The 15,266-nt window shown below is 41.2% G+C and overlaps 1 protein-coding gene across 4 annotated transcripts in view; it reads left to right on the top strand.

The window, feature by feature from the left end:
• The window catches only part of EHHADH (enoyl-CoA hydratase and 3-hydroxyacyl CoA dehydrogenase), a 95,631-nt gene extending 80,578 nt beyond the window's left edge, over positions 1–15,053 (top strand). For all 4 annotated transcript variants that reach the window (XM_063621936.1, XM_063621938.1, XM_063621935.1 and 1 more), the window contains 2 exons: positions 403–744; positions 12,198–15,053. In XM_063621936.1, the coding sequence (XP_063478006.1) occupies positions 403–744; positions 12,198–13,459 (1,604 nt within the window). In that variant the 3' untranslated portion in view covers positions 13,460–15,053. The remainder of the gene's footprint in view (positions 1–402; positions 745–12,197) is intronic.
• The last annotated feature ends 213 nt before the right edge of the window (positions 15,054–15,266 follow it).

The raw sequence follows: 15,266 nt of genomic DNA, 5'->3' as shown, positions 1-15,266 counted from the left end.
CTCAGAACTGTTTTCCTTAGACTCATTAATATTTAATATATTAATATTAATTACAGATTAATGTTTAATCTGTAATTAATATTTAATCTATTGATTAATTTAATTTAATCATTAATCTATTATAAAATTGTCTTGGTCTTAGATTAAAAAGAAAATACAACTTTTATGCCTAAACTAGGTAACCTAAAATTGCTTTGAATCTACAAAATTCTATCTTGTAGGACTATGTTGCGAAGATATCAGAGATGTTATTGTACATACGTTTAGTGTACATTAAATGTCTTAATGAATAGCTTTTAGTTTGTGCTTTGAATTTGAACAGGTTATTGTTATTACTGTATATTCACATTCCCTTTGTACAAGTAACATTTCCAAAGCTCTGATCATTCTTATTCCTTTCAGATCAACCTCTAGAATCCCGTAGACTCTGCAACAAGCCAATTCAGAGCTTGCCCAACATGGACACCATTTTTAGTGAGGCCCTCTTGAAGATGCGGAGGCAGCACCCTGGGTGTCTTGCACAGGAGGCTTGTGTCCGTGCAGTGCAGGCTGCTGTGCAGTATCCCTATGAAGTGGGCATCAAGAAGGAGGAGGAGCTGTTTCTATATCTTTTGCAATCAGGGCAGGCTAGAGCCCTGCAATATGCTTTCTTAGCTGAAAGGAAAGCAAATAAGTGGTCAACTCCCTCTGGAGCATCGTGGAAAACAGCATCAGCACGGCCTGTGTCCTCGGTTGGTGTTGTTGGTAAGAGCATGGGGTAACGAACGGAATCCTCCAAATCTGCTCATGTAATGTGCTACCATTTGCTTAGGGCTACCGGATGCTAGGTTTCACATAAGACACATTACTTGTGTTAGCTAAGCTAATTCTCACACAGCCCCATGAGCTCTCTTCTTTCATATGAGAGGCCTAGAGACACCAGCCTTCTCAACAGTGAGCTAAACACGAGTAGGGTGAAAGTCTAACCCTAGGTCTGACTCCAGACTGGGAATGTTTTATTCTTTTTTTTTGAGACAGAGTCTTGCTCTGTCACCCAGGCAGGAGTGGAGTGGCACAATCTTGGTTCACTGCAACCTCCACCTCCTGGGTTCAAGTGATTCTCTTTCCTCAGTCTCCTGAGTAGCTGTGACTACTGCCACCATGCCCAGATCATTTTTGTATTTTTAGTAGAGACAGGGCTTCGCCATGTTGGTCAGGCTGGTCTCGAACTCCTGGCCTTAAGTGATCCACGTGCCTTAGCGTCCCAAATTTCTGAGATTACAGGTGTGAGCCACCATTCCTGGCCTGGCATTTTCTATTCTATGCTACTTCTTCCCTGTATGAATCTCTCATTCCTGGATTTCCTGATGATGATGATTTGTACCACATTTCAAGATGTGGCCTGTCACTCTCATAGCTAGGTATTTGTAATCAAGTCTCTGTCTTTCCGGCCCCTGATCCATTCATTTCTCCTGTTCAAAACCACTATCCTCAAATCCATCTTAACCCTGAAACCATGGCTTCCCTACTTTTTTTCCTCTGGAATTTTCCCAAACAAAATATCTTATTTCCTCAGACGCTAGCTCCCTGATTGGCTTCTCGGGGCCACTTTCCTAAGCTTCACTTGCTCTTAGTCTTGGCTCAAGAACAGTCTTTGGTGGATTTTAAATCCCTTGAGATGGAAGTGAAACATTCTTTGCACCAGCTTAGGTACAGTCTTCTGGGGAGAGGGTCCATAGTTTACTAAAAACATCAACTTTCTTTCTTTTCTTTCTTTTTTGTTTTTTTGAGACAGAGTCTCGCTGTGTCGCCCAGGCTAGAGTACAGTGGCGTGATCTCGGCTCCCTGCAAGCTCCGCCTCCCGGGTTCACGCCATTCTCCTGCCTCAGCCTCCCAAGTAGCTGGGACTACAGGCGCCCACCACCATGCCTGGCTAATTTTTTGTATTTTTTAGTAGAGATGGGGTTTCACCGTGTTAGCCAGGATGGTCACGATCTCCTGACCTCGTGATCCGCCCTCCTCGGCCTCCCAAAGTGCTGGGATTACAGGCGTGAGCTATCACACCCTGCCCTTTTTTTCTTATATATAAGTTTTTTTAATCATAATTAAAGACATGCAGGAAAGTTATAATAGTATAAAAAATTCTCATATACTTTTTATCCAGATCCTCCAAATGTTAACATTTTACTATATTTGTTTTATTTCCCTCTCTCTTTTCTGAACTCTAAGAAAAAGTTACAGACTTATGTGTATTTCCTAAAATTAATATGCTATACATGACCACAGTATAATTTATTTTAAAAAACAGGGCAATTAATATAGATAAAGAACTATTATTAATCTATAGCCCTTATTCTGATTTTTCTTTTTTTTAACCATCTTTATGATTTGTAAGTATACAGTTCAGTAGTAATAAATACATTTATATCCTTTCTTTCCCCTTCATCTCCCTTCCCCCCCCCCCGCCCCCTTCCTGGCCTTTGGCAACCACCAATCTACTCTGTATCATTATGAGATCTACATTTTAAGCTCCCACATATGAGTGAGAACATACGACATTTGCCTTTTGTGTAAAAGCTTCAACTTTCTTAACCCTTGCCCAGCTGTCTAGCACAGTGGTCTCCAACCTTTTGGCACCAGGGACCAGTTTCATGGAATACAATTTTTCCACGGATTGGGGGATGACGGTTTTGGGATGAAACTGTTCTACCTCAGATCATCAGGCATTAAATTCTCAGAAGGAGCATGTAACCTAGATCCCTCACATGCGCAACCTAGATCCCTCACATGCACAACCTAGATCCCTCACATGCGCAACCTAGATCCCTCGCATGCGCAGACTAGATCCCTCACATGCGCAGACTAGATCCCTCGCATGCGCAACCTAGATCCCTCACATGCACAGACTAGATCCCTCACATGCACAACCTAGATCCCTGACATGCGCAGACTAGATCCCTCACATGCGCAACCTAGATCCCTCGCATGCGCAGACTAGATCCCTCACATGCGCAACCTAGATCCCTCACATGCGCAACCTAGATCCCTCACATGTGCAGACTAGATCCCTCACATGCGCAGTTCACAATAGGGTTCGCGCTCCTATGAGAATCTGATACCACCACTGATCTGACAGGAGGCGGAGGTCAAGGCTGAAATGCTCCCTAGTCTGTTGCTCACCTCCTGCTGTGCTAACAGGTCACGGACTGGTACCAGTCCACAGGCAGAGGTCGGGGACCCCTGCTGTAGCACCAACCCAACTTGGAGGCAAAGATCTCACTCCACAATTCAACTTTGGTATCAAAGAATATGTCTCTAATATAAATGCATGTGCTACTTTCAGCTCTGACTCTGTTGAGGTCTACCCTTGATTCACTTGGGATTTTTTTTTTTTTTTTTTTTTTTTGAGATGGAGTTTCACTCTGTCACCCAGGCTGAGTGCAGTGGCGCAATCTCAGCTCACCACAACCTCTGCCTCCCAGGTTCCAGCAATTCTCGTGCTTCAGCCTCCCAAGTAGCTGGGATTACAGGTGCTGTGCCACCAAGCCTGGCTGATTTTTGTATTTTTAGTAGAGACGGGGTTTCACTATGTTGTCCAGGCTGGTCTTGAACCTCCAGCCTCAGGTGGTCTGCCCACCTTGGCCTCCCAAAGTGCTGGAATTACAGGCGTGAGCCTTTGTGCCCGGCCTCACTTGTGATTTTTTAAGAAGATGGATAAGTAGAGTGACAAAGAACTATGATTGTTCCTCTTTTTGTACTATTAAATATTTCAGCAATACCAATATTTATTTCTAGTTGTGCAGTTACCTCTTTCTCCTTCAATTCCTTCAAGCCAAGAATAATTAATGCAAATAATAGCAAGCTGGTAAGTGTATCAGTATCGTGTTTGTCAACCATTGTTTGAGAGGATTTCCTGATTTTGTTGTTGTGAACCTTTCTTTAAAAGCCTTCAGGTTTGTTTCTGGCATATAATGTTTAAAAGTTTGAAGTATTTTTTTAAAATGATATCCACATTGTTTTGAAAAATATTGGAAAGGGCATGCTAAATATATAAAAGACACGTAGATAGAAATCAAGTAAGAGGATCTGGACCTTTCTGCGCTCTTCGTGTGTATTGCCACACTGCCCTGTGTTTCATCTTCGTGATGCAGCCTTCCACTGCTCCCTCGTGTCCTCTGACAGACTCCATGACCCTCCTTTGCCTCCTGACTGAAACCTGGCTTACCCTGAGGACCTGCGTCTGCTGCCCTTTCCAGGGAATGCTGCCGCTTCTCCCACACTCCATGGACCTCTGGGTCACTTCTCAGACCATTGTGCTTTACGGGACACTGTCCTTTGTGGTCCTGCACTGTGGTCTTGTTGTTCTATCCCTTTTCATTACTGTCATGACTCCCTTCCATTTGCTGAACAGTTTAGCACCTGGCTCACAGTTACCCACTTTGCCCCAAACCCTGCTGCCATCCTGGTTGTCCTCATTGTCTCTGTGGACAATCATTCCCTCCTTGTAGCATCTGGGTTTTTTGCCTCCTCAGACTCAGGGACATTCACCTCACCTCACTTCCACATTCCACACTTGTTGCTTCTCCACAGGGCTTATCGTTACCCTGAATACTTCTCCACTTCCAAAATCTGAAACCCGTCTCTTCACCACCACCACCCCTCGTATTTTTGCTTGTATCTTTCTTACTTGATTATTTCAAATACATCCATTACTTGATCAGCTCCCCTTATCTTTATTTTCTTCTCTATTCAGCTTTAATTTTAAGAGTTATCATTTCAGCCACTCTCGGGCCAAAGTCTCCAAACTCCGTGATTCATTGCCCTTCCATTGTGCTCCCCGCAAAATCCTAACCCTGATGATCTCAATTTTTGGCTTGTTTCCATGAGCCCGGGCCCAGGCTTCTCAGCCCCGCAGGAGATGCAGTTCCGATTAGTAACCCTGCGAGTTCACGTTCTCACACCACACCCAGGCTCCCAGGCCTCTCAGGACAGGGGAATGTAGTTGATCAGAAACTGCAAAATTAGCATTTAAAACATCCTTATTTGGTATTTACTTCTCTGAGTAGAAGAGGTTCCTGATCAAATTTAATTCCATGGCAGTCAAAAGCAGTAATTTGGCAGGGGAGCAGGACTCCTTGCCCCTGTCTATGTGCATCTGTGAGGCAAAATTAGAGAACTATATGAAGCTTGAAACCAATAGCTAGGAGGCCAGAGTTTCAAACCCCACATTCTACCTTTTAATGTAGAAAAGGTTTATCAAAGCTAAAGTTTAGGATACAAATTGCTATAGAAGTGAGAGCTATTCAGCCTTCTTGTTCTTGGGAGAAGGGCAGGGGGTTAATAAATTTGTAAAACTGTGTTCTTAATAATTTAATATATTTATTATATAGTATTGAGTAATACACTTGGAAAATTAAATAAATATGTTCTAGAGAGACTACATCAGTGATTTCTGATGACTGATACATCCTATCTTCAAAACCAATCCTCCATGCTAGTAAATACAAAGTATAGAGGAGTAATATATAAGTGGCTTTCACAAAGCTGTTTTCATCCACAGTGGGCTGGTTAGGCAACAGATCATCTGCTGCTGTAACAGGTAACCCAGCAATCTCAGTAGCTTAACACAGTGAGTGTTTATTTAATGCTTATTCCATAAGGTCATTCTAGGACCAGGGTTTTTTCCCACTAGTGGCTCGGCCATTCTCCATGATAAGGGTCAGCAAACTTTTTCTGTAAAGTTCCAGATGGTAAATATTTTAAGCTTTGTGGGCCATACAGTCTCTGTTGCAACTACCCAAGTCTACCATTGTGCACAAAAACAGCCATAGAGCCAGGCGTGGTGGCACATGCCTCAATTGCAGCCACTAGGGAGGCCGAGGCAGGAAGATCACTTGAGCCCAGGGCATAGAGGCTACAGAAAGCCATGATGCCACCACTGTACTCCATCCTGGGCAACAGAGCAAGACCCTATCTCTAAAAACAAACAAAATACAAAACAGAACAAAAACCCAGCCATAGACAATATGGAAACAAATTAGCCTTGTGTTCCAATAAAATTTTATTTATGGACACTGAATTTTGAATATGATATAATTTTTCATGTGCCACAAAATGGTACTTTTTAAATGTTTTATTTAAAAATGTTAAAACATGTTTTTGCCTGCAGGCAGTGCAAAAATCGGCAGTGGGCGGGGTTTGACCTACAGGCCACAGTTTACCCCGTCACCTGCTTTAGGGCTCCTTCAAGGCCTCAGAGTCGTTCTCTGCGTTCTCTACATCCGGGTGGCAATGGAGGATCTTGTGGGAGATTTTAGGAGCCAATCCAAGAACCCACATTGCCCCCGATCACCACCATCATATTTCATTGACCACAGTTACTCACAGGCCCTAACAGGATGCAAGGGATCTAGAAAGTACAGTCTTCTGTGTGCCAGGAGGAAAATGAATTGGTGTTGGGAACAAACAATAACATTTTTCATCAAATAATTTTCCTTCAATTTCCATTTTTTTCTTGCCTTTGCTTAAAATATTTCTCCCCATGTTTTTCCCTTCCTTGACCTGGATGGTTCAACTTCCTCAATTTTACCTATTACAGTCTAATCTTCCTTTAAGGTCCATTTCAAATGTCTGTCTTGAAGCGTTTTTTGATTCATCCAACTGAATGTAATTTTTTCCCTTTGAATCAAAGAAATTTGAACTTTTCACATCATTTACTTTACCATATGGAATCTTTCCACCGCTAGATCAGAAGCTCCCTGAAGGTTGATGCTCTTCATGGTTTTTTTTTTTTTTATAACAGTTTAATTGAAATGTAACTCACATATAAAATTCACCCTTTTATTTATGTATGTATCTTTTTTTTAATTTTTTTTTGAAGACAGGGTCTTGCTGTGTTGCCCAGGCTGGAGTGCAGTGGCGCAATCTCAGCTCACTGCAACCTCCACCTTCCAGTTTCAAGCGATTCTTTGTGCCTCAGCCTCCTGAGTAGCTGGGACTATAGGCATGTGCCACTATGCCCGGCTAATTTTTGTACTTTTAGTAGAGATGGGGTTTCGCCATGTTGGCCAGGCTGGTCTCAAACTCCTGGCCTCAAGTGATCCACCTGCCTCGGCTTCTCAAAGTTCTGGGATTACAGGCGTGAGCCACTGTGCCCGGCCAAAATTCACCCTTTTAAAGCGATTCAATGTAAAATGGTACAGCTGCAGCTAAGCAAAGTGGCTCACGCCTGTAATCCCAGGACTTTGTGGGGCCGAGGTGGGTGAATCACCTGAGGTCAGGAGTTCGAGACCAGCCTGGCCAACATGATGAAACCCTGTCTCTACTAAAAATACAAAACAATTAGCCAGCTATGGTGGCAGGTGCCTGTAATCCCAGCTACTCCAGAGGCTGAGGCATGAAAATCGCTTGAGCTCGGGAGGCGGAGGTTGCAGTGAGCTGAGATCACACCACTACACTCCAGTCTGAGTGACAGAGCAAGACTCCATCTCAAAAAATAAACGAATAAATAAATAATAAAATGGTACAGCTGCTGTGGACAATAGCATGACAGTTCGTCAAAAAGGTAAAAATTGCCATATAATCCAGCAATTCCACTTCTGGATATTTACCCCAAAGAATTGAAAGCAGGGGCCAGGCACAGTGGCTCATGCCTGTAATCCCAGCACTTTGAGAGGCCAAGGCAGGTGGATCACTTGAGGTCAGGAATTCGAGACCAGCCTGACCAACATGGTGAAACCCCATCTCTACTAAAAATACAAAAATTAGCTGGACGTGGTGGTGCACACCTGTAATCCCTGCTACTTGGGAGGCTGAGGCAGGAGAATCACTTGAACCCAGGAGGTGGAGGGTGCAGTGACCCGAGATCACGCCACTGCACTCCAGTCTGGGTGACAGAGAGAGACTCCATCTCAAACAAACAAACAAAAAAAGAATTGAAAGCAGGGACTCAAATAGATATTTTTACACTCATGTTCATAATAGCATTATTCACAATAGCCCAACAGTACAAGTAACCCAAGTATCCATTGAAGGATGAATGGGTAAATACAATTTAGTATATGCATACAATGGAATATTATTCAGCCTTAAAAAGGAAGAAAATTCTGACACATGTTACAACATGGGTGAACCATGAGGACATACTGCTAAGTGAAATAAGCCAATCATAAAAGATCAAATACTGCATAATTCCACTTATATGAGGTACCTGGAGTAGTCAAATGCACAGATATAGAAAATAGAATGGTTGGCCAGGGTTGGGGAGAGGGAAAATGGGGAGTTATCATTTAGTAGGTACAGAGGTTCAGCTTTGCAATTCGAAAGAGTTCTGATGATGGTTGCACACATTGTAAATGTATTTAATGCCACTGAACTGTGCACTTAAAAATGGTTATGATGGTAAATCGTATGTGTATTTTGCCACAATTTTTAAAAATAAGAAAATGCATAGTAAGAGTATCACCAAAAAAGAATACAATTCAATGGTTGTTAGATATTGACAGAGTTTATGCAACCATTGTCACATCAATTTTAGAACATTCTCATCACTCCCCAAAGAAATCCCCTACCCATCAATAGTCACTCTCCATCACCCTTCCCTCCAGCCCTTGGCAACCACGAATCTACTTTCTGTCTCTATGGATTTGCCTATTCTGGACATTTCATATAAATGGAACCATACAATATGTAGCCTTTTGTGTGTGGCTTTTTTTTTTCTTCGAGATGGAGTCTCACTCTGTCACCCAGGCTGGAGTGCAGTGACACAATCTCGACTCATTGCAACCACTGCCTCCTGAGCCCAAGCAATCCTCCCACCTCAGCCTCCTGAGGAGCTGGGACCATAGGCACATGCCACCATGCCTGGCTAATTTTTTGCATTTCTGGTAGAAATAGGGTTTTGCCATGCTGGCCAGGCTGATCTTGAACTCCTGAGCTCAAATGATCCTTGCGCCTTGGCCTCCCAAAGTGCTGGGATTACAGGTATAAGCCACCGCGTCCGGCCCTGGCTTCTTTAACTTAGCATAATGCTTTCAAGATTCGTTCATGTTATAGCATATATCATTATTTTATTCTTTTTTTTTTCTTTTTTTTTTGAGACAGAATTGTGCTCTTGTTGCCCGGGCTGGATTGCAATGGCGTGATTTCAGATCACTGCAACCTCCACCTCCCAGGTTCAAATGATTCTCCTGCCTCAGCCTCCCAAGTAGCAGGGATTACAGGTGTGCACCACCACGTCCAGCTAATTTTTGTATTTTTAGTAGAGATGGGGCTTCACCATGTTGGTCAAGCTGGTCTTGAACTCCTGACCTCAGGTGATCTGCCTGCCTCATATTTTATTCCTTTTTATGGCTGAATAATATTCTCCATTTTGTGTATCCATTCACCAGTTGATGGACATTCAAACTGCTTCCATTTTTTGGCTGATTTTTTAATATGAGAAAATGAAATTTATTTTTATTGTATAAATGCAAAAATTACAGGAAAATATTTTAAAGCTTTAAAAAATGCCAAATGACATTGATATAGGAAAATCACAAAGCAGGAGAACTACACTAAATTAATAGATTTCATTTTAAAATGTCTCACTGTATCTCAGATTTTGAAAGATTCCATTTCTGTGGAAGACAGTTGATTCTGTTGAAGATATAATGCCCCCTAGTTTAATTAACAAGTACTGATAGCCACTGATCTATTTCTCTTGGGGAGGAGATAAGAAAGATGTGTATACATTCTGTGTACATGTAATATACACAATTTTCTGGATCCAGCCTTAGCTCAGGATTTCTGAAATTTTTTTAAAATTTTATTTTAGATTCAGGGGGTACATGTGCAGGTTTGTTACATGGGTGTATATATAGCGTGATACCAAGGTTTGGGTTTCTAACGTTCACTCAAGTAGTGAGCATAGTACCCGATAGGTAGGTTTTCAACCCTTCTGTCTTCCCTCACTCCCCACTTTTGGAATCCCCAGTGTTTATTGTTCTCATCTTTGGGGCCATGTGTACCCAGTGTTCAGCTCACACTTATAAGCAAGAGCATGCAGTATTTGGTTTTCTGTTTCTGTGTTAATTTGCTTAGGATAATGGCCTCCAGCTGCATCTATGTTGTTTGCAAGTGTGCGATTTTATTCTTTTTTGTGGCTGCATTTGGCTATTTTGAATAATGCTGCTAATGAACATTCATGTACAAGCTTTATGTGGACATATATTTTCAGTTCTCTTGGAGATTTAGATATCAGTGGAATTGCTGGATCATAAAGTAACTCCATGTTTAACATTTTGAGTAACTGCTAAACTGTTTTTTACAGCAACTATGCCATTTTAAAAAATTGCCAGCAATGTATCAGAGTTCTAATTTCCCCAAATCCTCACCAAAATTTGTTATTGTCTGTCTTTTTCATCATTGCAATCCTAGTGGGTTTGAAGCATTATCTCACTGTGGTTTTTATTTGCATTCCCTTAATGACTATTGATGTTGAACATTTTTTCATGTGATTATTACCCAGGTGTTGCTTGTGCTTTGGGTGTCATGTCTTAGAAACCATTGCCTAATTCAAGATCACAAAGATGTATCCATCCATCAGACTTACTCCTAAGATCTGCTTCTAAGAATTTTATAGTTTTAGCTCTTACATTTAGGCCTATGATCCATTTTGAGTTAGTTTTGTATATGGTGTGAGGTAAGGGTCCAACTTCATTCTTTTGCATGTGGATATCCAGTTGTCCCAGCATCATTTGTTGAAAAGACTATACTTTCTCCATTGAATGTTCTTGGCACTCTTGTTAAAAACCAATTGGCCATAATTGTGTGGGTTTACTTTTGGCTATCAGCTCTATTCTGCTAATCTATATGTCTATCCTTTTGCTATGACCACTCTGTCTTACACTGTCTTAAATACCGTAGGCTTTTTTTTTTTTTTTTGAGACAGGGTCTCACTCTGTCACATAGGCTGGAGTGCAGTAGTGTGATCATAGCTCACTGCAATCCTCAAACTCCTGGGCTCAAGATATCCACCTGCTTCAGCTTCCCAAATAGCTGTGACTATAGGCATGCACCATCATGCCTAGCTAATTTTTGTTGTTGTTGTTGTTGTTGTTGTTGTTGAGATGGAGTTTCACTCTTGTTGCCCAGGCTGGAGTGCAATGGTGCGATCTTGGCTCACTGCAACCTCTGCCTCCTGGGTTCAAGTGATTCTCCTGCCTCAGCCTCCCGAGTAGTGGGGATTATGGGCATGCACCACCACACCCAGCTGATTTTGTGTTTTTAGTAGAGACGGGGTTTCTCCATGTTGGTCTCGAAATCCTGACCTCAGGTGATCCGCCCACCTCGGCCTCCCAAAGTGCTGGGATTACAGGTGTGAGCCACCGCACCTGGCCACCTGGCTAATTTTTAATTTTTTATAGAGTTGGAGTCTCACTATGTTGCCCGGGCTGGTCTCAAACTCCTGGTTGCAAGTGATCCTCTCACCTTGGCCTCCCAAAGTGCTGGAATTACAGGCACGAGCCACCTCACCCAACCTTGAACAGTTTTGTCTTACAATTTGAAACTGGGAAGGGTGAATCCTCCAACTTTGTTCTTTTTCAGTATTGTTTGGCTCTTCTGGATTTCTTGCATTTCTATGTGAATTTTAGGATCAGATTATTGATTCTGCAAAAAACCAGCTGGGATTTTTATAGGAATTGTATTGGTTCTTCACATCAATTTGGGTAGTATTGCCACCTTAACAATATTGAGTTGTCTGATACAAAAATGTTTAATGTTTTTCCGTTTGTTTGGTCTTATTTAATTTCTATTAACAATGTTTTGTAGTTTTTAGTGTACAAATCCTCCTATTCTTTGTTAAATTTCTTCCTGTATATTATTCTTTTTGATGCTATTGTAAGTAGAATTGTTTCTTTTAATTTTATATTCAGATTGTTTATTTCTAATATATAGAAATATACTTGATTTTTGTATATCAGTTGTGTACCTACAATCTTGTTGGACTCATTTATTAGTTTGTATAGCTTCTATTTGTGTGTGTGAATCCGACTAATTTTTATATCCTCTGAAACACTTAACAGAGTGCAGTCTTAACTAGTACTCAATCCATTTGTGTTTCTTGAATCAATCTCTTTAAATGCCACATTGTCACATAAGCCTTCCATCCAATGAATAATTTATCAGTTCCCAATACCACTGAATCGTTCTTTTTCTCCTTTGATTTTTATCTGCAGGCTTGGGAACAATGGGCCGAGGCATTGTCATTTCTTTTGCAAGGGCCAGGATTCCTGTGATTGCTGTAGACTCGGACAAAAACCAGCTAGCAACTGCAAACAAGATGATAACTTCTGTCTTGGAAAAAGAAGCCTCCAAAATGCAACAGAGCGGCCACCCTTGGTCAGGACCAAAACCCAGGTTAACTTCATCTATGAAGGAGCTTGGTGGTGTAGATTTAGTCATTGAAGCAGTATTTGAGGAAATGAGCCTGAAGAAGCAGGTCTTTGCTGAACTCTCAGCTGTGTGCAAACCAGACGCATTTCTGTGCACTAATACTTCAGCCCTGGATGTTGATGAGATTGCTTCTTCCACTCATCGTCCTCACTTGGTCATTGGCACCCACTTCTTTTCGCCAGCTCATGTCATGAAGTTGTTAGAGGTTATTCCCAGCCGATACTCTTCCCCCACTACCATTGCCACTGTTATGAACTTATCAAAAAAGATTAAAAAGATTGGAGTCGTTGTAGGCAACTGTTTTGGATTTGTGGGGAATCGAATGTTGAATCCTTATTACAATCAGGCATATTTCTTGTTAGAAGAAGGCAGCAAACCAGAGGAGGTAGATCAGGTGCTAGAAGAGTTTGGTTTTAAAATGGGACCTTTTAGAGTGTCTGATCTTGCTGGGTTGGATGTGGGCTGGAAATCTAGAAAGGGGCAAGATCTTACTGGACCTACATTGCCTCCAGGAACTCCTGCCCGAAAAAGGGGTAATAGGAGATACTGCCCAATTCCTGATGTGCTCTGTGAATTAGGCCGATTTGGCCAGAAGACAGGTAAGGGTTGGTATCAATATGACAAGCCATTGGGTAGGATTCACAAACCCGATCCCTGGCTTTCCAAATTCTTATCACAGTATAGAGAAACCCATCACATTGAACCACGTACCATTAGCCAGGATGAGATCCTCGAACGCTGCTTATATTCACTTATCAATGAAGCATTCCGTATCTTGGGAGAAGGGATAGCTGCTAGCCCAGAGCACATTGATGTTGTCTATTTACATGGATATGGATGGCCAAGGCACAAGGGTGGGCCCATGTTCTATGCTTCCACAGTGGGGTTGCCCACAGTTCTAGAGAAGTTGCAGAAATATTACAGGCAGAACCCTGATATTCCCCAACTGGAGCCCAGTGACTATCTAAAAAAACTGGCTTCTCAGGGAAACCCTCCCCTGAAAGAATGGCAAAGCTTGGCAGGCTCCCCTAGCAGTAAATTGTGATTCAGCCTTCCAGAGTATGCCTCACATGCTAGCATCAGGAAATGCTGACTGAATTTCAGTGAAATTAAATCAAAAATCCAAAGTACGATTGTTCTGAAATACAAAGCAAAAGAAATAATCAGTAGAATCTTCTGTGTGACGACTCTAATGGTCAAATCTTCAGGAATGTGCTTCTGAATCTGTCCTTACCAGATAAATTCAATGCATGGACTTGTGTGAATGTAATACCGTAATAGCTGATGAAAGAGGCGCAGGCCTAAGTTGAGATTCTCAGATGCTTTGATCATTGGATAAATGTGTCATCAATTAATAAATGATAAATGCAGCTAAGTCATACATTCATTTTGACTCCTTTCAATGTCACACACATAGTGTTGATCAGAAATCTTATGAATCATACATACACTCAACAAACATTAAAGTTGTAGGAAAAACACAGTTGGAAATTGGTAAGGGAACTGAGTACTTCAAACCAGCACAGGGAACTCAGGTTAGTGTGGCAAGTCTTTCCTCTTCTGGTCTTCCCTCTTCTGTTTATGGAGAAATAATAGAAAGTAGTAAGTCGTTAACTTAGTGTAAGAAGGGTCTTACAGAACATCTAACCTTCTAGGATTTCCCAGTTCTGTGATAGAGTAATGACACCAGTTTCCCTGGCATGACAAGCCTCTGTGATGTTACATATGGAAATGGTTGAATCTTGAAAAATCTAAAATTGTCACAAAACATATTTTGTATGATTTTGTTGTAAGAGTTCTTGTCTTTTTACTTTTTGCCTTGTTTAGTTAAAAATTAAGGGGCTGGTCAATACAAAAACTTGTACACAAATATTTATAGCAGAATTATTCATAATGGCCAAAAGCTGGATACAACCCAAATGTCTATTAACTAATGAATAGATAAACCAAATCTGGTATAGCCATACAATGGACTATTATTCAGCCATAGAAAGAAATAAACGCCAGGCACAGTGGCTCACACCTGTGATCCCAGCACTTTGGGAGGCTGAGGCAGGAGGACTGTTTGCGGCCAGAAATTTGAGACCAGCCTGGGCAACATAGCAAAACCCTGTCTCTACAAAAAATATTTTCCGTACATTAGTGGTTGCCTAAGGCTAGAATTGGGGGTGATGAATGGGGAGTACAGGATTCATCTAATGGGTACAGGATTTCTTTATGGTTCATGAAAATGGTCTAAACTTATTGTGGTAATGGTCACATAACAATATATTAAAAACCATTGAGTTGTATATTTTAAGTGGGTGAATTATATGGTATGTGAATTATATCTCAATAAAGTTGTTAGTAAATAAATGGGGCTGAAGATGTTATCCTTCATTGTGGTGTAAATGAACTTGCACAATATTTTCACCTGTGAACCCAAACAAAATGATGAAAGTTCTGATGGAAAAATCTTGAATGAATAGAGTATAAGTTTTCTGTTGTTAAAAAGCAAACAAAAAACCAACAAAAAATCCAAGGGTGCCTTGAATTGTACAGAGCACAATTATTATGTTTGAAATGCATACTACTTAATTTTATATAATTTGGTTTGTGAAATTAAAGACATCAATAAAAATGATTCCTGAAAGTAGTAATTTTGTCTTCAAAGTGACTTGTTTTCAAATTAATGTTAAAAAAACCCACTAACTTTTTCTTCCAACCTGGAATTAATTTTGAGTTCTTGCAACTTATTTTCACCCTACAGTAGCCTCTAGATTAAGGTTTTTTTTTTTTTTTTTTCTGACCGGAGTCTTGCTCTGTTGCCCAGGCTGGAGTGCAGTGGCGCAATCTTGGCTCACTGCAAGCTC

This window comes from Symphalangus syndactylus, chromosome 17 (assembly GCF_028878055.3).
Source record: "Symphalangus syndactylus isolate Jambi chromosome 17, NHGRI_mSymSyn1-v2.1_pri, whole genome shotgun sequence".
NCBI lineage: Eukaryota > Metazoa > Chordata > Mammalia > Primates > Hylobatidae > Symphalangus > Symphalangus syndactylus.
Note: the sequence above shows the minus strand (reverse complement) of the source record. Positions and strands in the feature narration are given on the sequence as shown.